This window comes from Verticillium alfalfae, genomic scaffold, assembly GCF_000150825.1.
Source record: "Verticillium alfalfae VaMs.102 supercont1.5 genomic scaffold, whole genome shotgun sequence".
NCBI classification, from domain to species: Eukaryota; Fungi; Ascomycota; class Sordariomycetes; order Glomerellales; family Plectosphaerellaceae; genus Verticillium; species Verticillium alfalfae.
The window spans coordinates 710,668-719,472 of record NW_003315034.1 but is presented as its reverse complement, the minus strand read 5'-3'; the positions used below and the strand labels follow the sequence as shown (position 1 = coordinate 719,472).

Below are 8,805 nucleotides of genomic sequence, written 5' to 3'. Positions count from 1 at the left end.
GAAAAAAGCCGACCCGACCCTTCGACGTGCGAGGGCCAGCAGAGGCTCGGAGGAGATGCGAATCCGGCCAGGCCCGATGGAGACCGCCGGCGAATGCGGAGGGTCGAACGGTCGGCGTCCCAGTCGACGCCAATGTCCTGCTTCTTGGCGCCGGGGTAGGGCGACGTGGAGGGTGTAGGCCTGCGCGGTGGAGAAGAGGTCGAGGGGCGGGGCGAAGGGGGCTTCGTCCTCTTCTCCGCCTGCCTGCTGGCGCGCTGTCGTGTCGGCGTTGGCGGTCAGGTCGGGCAGGATGGAGGAGAGGAACTGGGCGAAGGGGTGGTTGGCGTAGGGGGGAGGGGGGCCGCGGGGGTGCTGGTGGTGCGGCATGGGGCCGTGGCCGCCGGCAGGAGGAGGAGGGGGCGGGCTGTGGTGGCGGCTGCGGCGGCCGTGGTGGGGCGGGGCAGGCGGACCGCGCGGGTGGTGGTCGGGTTCTGGGACGGAGGTGTCGGGGTCGGCCACGGGGTCGTCTGCGGGCGGGCCATCGTGGGGCGGAGGTGGAGGCGGTGGCCCACCACGGTGGTGATCGTGGCGTCCGCGGCGTCCGCGCCAGCCGCCTCGACCGCCGTGCCCGCCATGGCCGAAGCCGCGACGAGGACCGCCGGGTCCGGGTCCGAAGGGGAAGGCGTTCAGCATGCTCTGAATATTCTGGGCCCACGGGTGAGGTCCCTGATCATTGGAGTTGGACTGATCGGCGTGGTCGATGCCAAACCCGGGCATGGCGTTGAAGAACTGGTGGTTGTCCCAATTCCCGGGATAAGAGTAGAACGGGTGGCCGTTGTTGTTCCAGGACATGATTGCTGCAGTGATTCAAAAAAGACGATTGAGACTCTTGGGGCTGTGAAGGACGATATGATGAAGTTGAGAAGCAGAGAAGCTGCAGAGACCAGGAACCACTGAATCAAACATATTGACGGATGGATATATATGCCCCAAATGGCCAGTGGCGGCATCACACAAGAGAGGCAGCCATCCAGCACACCAATTAGGCAGAAAGAATCAGGCAGGCAAGATGCGTGGCCTAGCACACAAGAGAGGAGTGAACGCGTAGGTCAGGCGAGGCCAAAACACACTTGCGTATCTCGATCGCGCCAGTCATTGCCACAGGCACTCACACTGTCGGAAGTGGCCAGAATGCTGTCGAACAGGCTGGCAGGAGGCGGCAAGGCAAGATATCGCCACGCGGCCTAGAGATGAGCCGGCCCTCCCATTGGCGATTGCCAAGGCGGGGGAAATGCGAGCCTTCAAGTCCCCCGTCCCGCCTATGACTTGCTTTTGGCGTGCATCGGGGTGTCAAGACGGTCGTGTGGGTGGATTCCCATGCCCGAAGCCGAAAGCGCCGGGCAACAATACATTTGTAACCCTTTGGGCAGAAGTGAAGAAGACATTGGACTTGGTCGAAAGATGCCGAGTCCCTTTTTCGACCTTCCGCCACTGATAGCCCAATCACGTTAGCGCCGTCTGTCAGAGAGCGCTGATCAGCCTCATGGTCATCCATTGGCTCCTCAATCCAAAAACAGACAGCGCCTCAAAACGGCACAACAGTCTGGAGAACATGAGAGTACGTCAATGTCAGTATCTCTTGGTCATTTCTTATGGAGCCGGTGACAGGTTAGTATATCATACGCAGAGGCCGAAGTGCCTCACGGTGGTATTAACAGCCGCATCGAGCCGTTTGATTTAACCCCTGTCTCTGTCCACGAAATGCGGCAAACAAAATCTGACAATGTATGAGGCTTCTGCCGTTGAGCGGCTGGACAACTGAAACTGATCTCAGCCTGCCAAGATGGCATCAGGAACCTCGGGTTGAATCATATTGCTGCCTATGTACCTCACATGCAATTCTTGTTGCAGGATCTGTTCCTCTAAACTGCAGAGACACGCACAACAACTCCACTCCTGTCTTGCGACCTCAGCGTCCCGCATGATGCACATTTAGTTGAGTCAACTTGTGAGTATGAATGCTCGGAAAATTTGCCGAAAGCATTGATGTCAAACTCTCTCATCTTTTAAATACCTGATATAGAATTACCAGTCACAGTCGATGCCGCTCAGTGTTAAAGTCGTAACGTATGTTAATTCCCTAGAGCTTTGACATGGCAGGTAAAAGGAGATGTCTATGCTTATTGTCCACGAAGTCCGTCAAATTCCAGGAATCACACACATCCTGCATTCGCCAAAGGTCGTTCTACGCTACAACACCAAGTTTTCTGTTTAATGTCGATACAATGAACTCAGCGGTTTCATTGCGAGGCTCTCCTGGCAACTGAGACCACCATAGTTCAGGCGTTACAGAGCATTGCTTGGGTGACAAATGCCGCAACTGCCGGTGCAAGGCGGCCGTGTTGCTGCGATGAGCTGATCCCGGACATTCTTTGTGTACGCGATGACCCTTGCATGGGATTCTTCTGAACCATCATTTCTGTAGTCCTTGACGTAGGTCTTGTTGAGCTCCTTAATAGCAGCCCGTCCATCTTTCGAGATTTTCATTGCCTTGTAGCTCTCCTTGGTATCGAGCTCCCCCCAGCTGCCGATTTTGGCTGGCGGTCTGACCGCTTTGGTTGGCTTGGTTATCACCCACTTGTCGCTAGCTTGAGGGTTGATTTTCTTGACTGCCTTTATGTAGTCTTGAACCATTCTGACGTGGCTGTTAGTATTTATGAGAGTCCTCGACGACTATTGTTACATTCGTGCAATAAGTCTGTGGTGATCTGAGGTCAAGGCCACTTACCGATCAGCTTCCTCCTTGCGGCGTCCATGGTTGGCCCACTTCAAGCCCTCAATCATATCTGTGATGTAAGGCGCTGCAATGGTAGATTGGCGGGTCATCTGGTGTTGAGCAATGAACCCTGTCGATGCCAGCGAGTTTTCGAAGCTGTACCGGTCGCCTTGTATCAACTTTGGTGTTTCGCTATCGGGGTCTGGGTACCAGAACTCCGCAGGCTTGGCCTTGCCCATGACATCTTTCAAGTTCAGCTTTGAGTAGATGAACTTATCATCATTTTTCGATCTTCCCCATTCGCCAACGTCAAATAGCTGGTCCAAGGTTGGGTTCCAAGGATCAGTGACTTTCACACGAGCTGCTGTGAGGGAATCTCCGGTGAGGCTGCGCGTGGAAAACTGTCTCATGAACCCAAGGAGATTACATCCCTGTCTTCCTTGAGTAATCGATTGCTGGTACTCAGCATCGTTTTTGAAGTCTTCGGGCCACGAGTCGCACTTGTGACCTAGGGACCATGGCTTGGGGTCAGCTGACCCCGCGGGTCTGGTAGCCCAACTCACTTCGACGTCCACTACATGGCTTTGTTAGTGCATCTTGCGTCTTTCGAAATTGTTGCTTCCATTAGAAGGGTTGAGTGTACACATTGAGTCGGTAGGCCAGGAGCATTTGTGTGTATCAAGTGCGGGGATGGGAAACGGAGAACTTAGGCAAGATTATATTAGTCAACTTACTGCGGTATGCCTTGTACATGAAGTATAGTTCGCCGCCTTTTGACTCGCCCACAGCTCCAGCAAGTCCGGCAAAGAGGCCTAAGCCGAGAATGAGAGTATCGTAGGCCAGCATAGTGACTGCGTATTCTCTCAGCTGCGTATTCGGAGCTTGTCACCTCATTCAACACCAGTACCGATGATCGGCGTAAAGGTGAGGGTTCAGTAGGTCCACCAATCGAGTAAGGATCAGATCTACTGAGGCACAAAGAAAGCGAGCAGCAACCCAGCTGCCCATCGCTTCACTCCGAGTGGGCCATGTCGACTCTTTAAAAGAAATCGAGCGAAATTATGGTCCAATAACGACCTCACGGCGTTCTCGTTCTCAGAGATGGGATGGAAATTATGCCGGGCTCGGGTGCTGATTCTACTTGCGGTGTTGTGCCTTCCGGCGGTCAGGAACGCTCTGCTCTAGAACCGTCTCCAATGGCTTCGCCTCGGATGATAGTTACCTGAAGCGGAAAGTTCGGTCCCAATGCTCATGTTAGTATCCTTGGTTTCTATTTTCCCGCCCAACAAAACTTCCTTGCCCGGTTTCTTCGATTGGAACCATGGGAGCCTCGGTACTACTGTTGATGCAAGCGCAAAGATATCTCATTTCCAAAAGTTCCTGAGTTACAAAAGTTCCTGAGTTGCGGCGGAGAAGGACCCTTAAGGGTCCAGGACCCCTTTTTAACCGGCCCAATCGCGCTGGTGGGTTCAAGCAACATTCTTCGTGTGGCTGCATATTTTAATTAAGTATGAGGCTTGGCTAGCTGCAGGGTCCAAATCGTCAAAAGTCCAGAATGATCCAGCCTCAAGGCTCGACATCTATTCTGCATTTGCCGCGGGGACTGACAACACGGAGAACGCTTTAGACGTCAGGAAAGCCTGACGACCTCATGATGGGTGGGAGTAATCGCTTCGGCTTTCAAATCCTAATTTGGCTTTCTCGGCGAGTCCTGGTTCAGTTCCGTGTCTGATTGAGTCGAGAAGGAGATTTTTTGCATGTTACTGCAAGCGACCTCAAGATCCCTAAAGTCGATCGTATTCGTCAACGCATGCATGGTGGGAGTCAAGGATGACATTGCCGATCGCAAGTGAATGATCCCACTAATGGACATCAAACTCTTATAAAGTGAAGCAGGACGTGCAAGCCCCCATGCCTGGGACACAGCTCATTCTTCCAACACATTCTTTGCTTTCAACATTGATCTCTCACATTCATGATGCGGATCATCACATTCATATTGTACAGCATTACGCTGCTGGCATGTCATGGCGATGCTAAGGCTGTGTTCGCCCACTTCATGGTCAGTGATGAATATTTCCCATCTATCCATGAGTGAGCTACAGCTAAACACTCCGCCATAGGTTGGAAACACAGCTTCGTATAACCAGGCTCTATGGGAGACAGAAATGGAACTCGCCAAGGCGTCACGCATCGATGCCTTCGCACTTAACATTGCTCGCGGCGAGAAAATGAACGCCGATCAAATCAAGAACGCATTTGCTGCAGCGAGGGTCAAGAACTTCAAGCTCCTCTTCTCTTTCGACTATGCAGGCCGTGGACCGTGGCCGGCAGGGGAAGTCCTCGATCTTCTCCGTCAATACGCTGGCGACAGTGCACACTTTATGCATAATGGCCTTCCTCTGGTATCTACCTTTGAGGGTCCCGATCAAGCCAGCGACTGGATTAGCATCAAGGCGCAGGTTCCTTGTTTTTTCGTACCAGACTGGTCGTCCAAAGGCGCCGAACCCGCCAGCAAGCTAGCCAACGGCGTTGCGGATGGTCTCTTCAACTGGGCGGCGTGGCCGAACCACCCCAATTGGTCCAAGGACACATACATCGACGCATCGTATCGAAGGGCATTGGGCAACAAGCCGTACATGATGCCTGTTTCGCCTTGGTTCTACACCAATTTACCCAAGTACGACAAGAACTGGCTATGGCGTGGTGAGACGCTTTGGTTCGACCGCTGGGCACAGGCGCTACATGTCCAACCCGAATGGATTCAGATCATCTCTTGGAACGACTACGGCGAGTCCCATTACATTGGACCTATTCGCGGAGATGCGTCGCTGGTGGCCCTTGATGACGGGAAAGCCCCGTTCAACTACGTCAAGGGCATTGAGCACGGCGCTTGGCGGGCATTCCTGCCATACGCGATCAGCCTCTACAAAACCGGTACAGGGACTATCACACAGGAGGGTGTGATGATGTGGTATCGACAGCAGTCCGTCGCCTCTGGTTGTAATGATGGGGGCACGACGGCGTACACGGCAACACACATGCAGCCTGAGGGTAAATGGACAGAGGGTCTCAAAGACGGTGTATTCTTTGCAGCCCAGCTAGGTTCGAATGCCACGGCCGAGGTGACGATTGGCGGCCAGACCTTCAAACCATCCTGGCGATTCGAACCCCATGGCGGTGTAGGTATCTACACTGGCTTCGTACACACCTCCGCTTTGGGTGCTGTTCGTGTCGACATTCGAAGAAATGGCGGCCTCGTCGCCAGCGCAACAGGTGCCAAGCCCATAGGCGAGTGTCAAGAAGGATACTACAACTTCAACCCTGTGATTTATCTTGGCTGGGGCGCCTCGATTGCGGCTCGCAGTCCCCCTATCAACATCAAAGACGCAACTTGCATTGAAGGCACTGGCATTGGAGAGTTTGCGGATCTCTGCAAGTATACTTGCAAGTACAACTATTGTCCTGTCGAAGCCTGCATGTGTCTCAAGTATGGTCCACTGCAGGGGGGCAATATCGTTCGCGGTCCACCGGGCTATCCTGCTGCAAATCGAGACACTAACTACGATGGCCTATGTGCTGTGGCCTGTAGTTACGAGTACTGTCCTCCGAAGTACTGCGGCAGGGTCAAGTTGACTCCCATTGTTTCAAGCGTCTCGCCTTTCACACCCAGCTCGTGCACAAGCGGAAGGGCGAATCCGGCCGCTGTCAGCAGCGAGCATGCTCTTCGGGCTCTCGAGCAGATCTGCTCCTTTGGCTGCAAGCATGGTTATTGCCCCATTGACGCCTGCATCTGCGACAAAACTGGAGCACTCGTTCTTCCGAAGCCTGACACTTTCACTGGTGACAAACCTGATTTTGGCTGGAGTCTCATTGGAATCCGTCTCTTGTGCCGCTACACTTGCGGCTGGGGCGTTTGTCCACAGTTGTTGTGCAAATCGGAGGACAGTTTCTGCGCCGGCGGCTGTGCACTGAGCTACAGGCCTTGTTACTACCAAACAGACTACGCAAGCCTGGAAGCACTCGCCGGCCAAGCCAGCAACATGGAGCCGGATTGCGCTTCTTACCACGGACTTAATGTCCTTGCAAACATGCTGGAAGGCTGGGAGACCGAGTACGAAGGTGTCAAGTCAGGCTATGACGATGCCTGGCCCACGTACGAGCAATACATTCGCGACGCTGTTGAGCCTGCCATCTCCAAGATCATGACTGAGAAGGACGGCGTGGCTACCAAATTCTTCAAGTGCTGGCGATTCGACGACGGCGTCAACGAAAACCAGAAGCATCGAGCTCGTGAGATATCGTGCACCGGCGACGACCGCTTCTGGGGCCCGCAGCTGTTCCGCTCTTTCTGGTTCGACCTGATCGATGCCGCCGGTTTCAACGCTACCCTGGAAGAAGCAGGTGTCGACCCTGAGTGGGTTACATTTGACACAGTTTCGACAACCCCGCCGTGTCTCAGCCCCGGTGACCAGTTTTGCAATCGCGGCTTCAGGGCCGAGTACGGCTATCCTGTTCCCAGGGAAAACATGGTCGTTCCAAACCCCAAGGACCTTGTCGGAAAGGCTTTCGAAGGCGTCAACTCACTGCACGAGGCTCTGTCTTCCAGCTCGCTAGACATTGGTGCAGACATCTGGCACGGTTCACCCACAGAGCTTTTCGATGTCCTGGCCGTCCCCGTCTTTATGGTTGGCGATGCCATCGGGAGCATGAAAGAGATCAAGGATATTGCGAAGAAGGTCAACGACGCCAAGAAGAAGGATCTCATCATGCTCATCATTGAGTCCATCCTCATGGTCCTGCCCTTGGTAGGCGTCATTGTAGGCCAGGCAGGCCGCGCCGGCCTCATGGCAGCTCGTCTCGTCCATGCCATCGAAGCAGGCGGCAGTACTGCTCTGACACTCAAGGATGTCATTGAGAACCCCGACTCTGCGCCAGTCGCCATCGCTATGATGGTCCTCGATGTGGCTGGCAGTGGGCGGTCTCCAGACAATGTCAATCAAATGTCCCAGATGAAGAGTCTGATGGACGCACCTACGGTGAACAACATGGGCAAGCAGTTCAAGTTGTACAACCCTCACGTTAACAATATTGTTTCTGGGGCTTGTAAGAAGAACTAAAGATTAGGTACATGCTATAGGGGCGATTAAGTCTGTAGTGCCTAGTTGTTGAAAGAATCAATATTTCTCAAGAATCAATTCTCAATAGAGCTTCTCACGAGTAGCCTGCATATGGTTGTGAAGAGAAAGCGAATCATCACCAATACTGAAGCGCGTGATTCACTATGACATGGGTACAGGATGTTCCGGTAGCCGCGCATGCTCTATTGTCCAGGGAGTTATACATGAAAAAATAGACAGGAAAATCTTGTCAGCATGTCAATGTACTGACGAGAACTCCTCTGTGGAGGTGCATCTCCATTCAAATAACGAGTACGGCAATATAACACTCATTAAACTAAAGGTATAATTATAGTCTAGCAGCAAAGATTAAGCAATCACAATAGTGCATGCTTTTGAGGAGCTAGTGTACTTGAGTGCTATAAGCACGAATGAGTCTAGAATTATCGAACAAGCCCAATGATCGCTAGCATACTATCATTTTGTGAGTTCACTCATGGTTTACTCTCCATATATTGTGAAGTTTTAGGACTGAAGACATGATACATAAAAGCTTGTAACACAGTGTAGCTGATGATAAAACGATGGGCTACTAGATCTATATTTTTCAGATATCAAGTACTTGTGCTTTTCTCATACCATTACAACCTACTACGCCTCCAACGTGGAGTATGTCTCGCCGCCGAGCTCCAGGGGGGGGGCAAAGAATCGTTCCGTTTTGAAGATGCAGTCCAGACAGAACAGCCGAATGCGCCCTGCGCAGCAAACCGCGGGCGTGGCAAAGACAATGAAACGTGTCGCCAGCGTGGTCAGTGGCCGGATGGTAACCGAATTAAGGTTATCAGCCGTGGCGATACGGATGGATACGACCCTTCTTCTGGGACGCCCTGCGTATCCCGACCATCCTTACCTACGTACCGTGTAGGTCGG

At 53.1% G+C, this 8,805-nt stretch overlaps 3 protein-coding genes across 3 annotated transcripts; 1 reads left to right on the top strand and 2 right to left on the bottom strand.

The window, feature by feature from the left end:
* Nucleotides 1–275: 275 nt before the first annotated feature.
* On the bottom strand, nt 276–614 carry VDBG_04540 (predicted protein; the record flags this gene model as incomplete). The annotated part of the gene is made up of 1 exon (XM_003004888.1): nt 276–614. The coding sequence occupies one exon, from the start codon at nt 612–614 to the stop codon at nt 276–278; it is 339 nt and encodes a 112-aa protein (XP_003004934.1).
* Nucleotides 615–2,325: 1,711 nt separating this feature from the next.
* VDBG_04539 (hypothetical protein) lies at nt 2,326–2,823 on the bottom strand (the record flags this gene model as incomplete). The annotated part of the gene is made up of 2 exons (XM_003004887.1): nt 2,326–2,683; nt 2,768–2,823. 2 exons carry the CDS (start codon nt 2,821–2,823, stop codon nt 2,326–2,328), a joined length of 414 nt encoding a protein of 137 aa, XP_003004933.1.
* Nucleotides 2,824–4,733: 1,910 nt separating this feature from the next.
* On the top strand, nt 4,734–7,875 carry VDBG_04538 (glucan endo-1,3-alpha-glucosidase agn1; the record flags this gene model as incomplete). The annotated part of the gene is made up of 2 exons (XM_003004886.1): nt 4,734–4,817; nt 4,879–7,875. The coding sequence occupies 2 exons, from the start codon at nt 4,734–4,736 to the stop codon at nt 7,873–7,875; spliced, it is 3,081 nt and encodes a 1,026-aa protein (XP_003004932.1).
* Nucleotides 7,876–8,805: the final 930 nt, after the last annotated feature.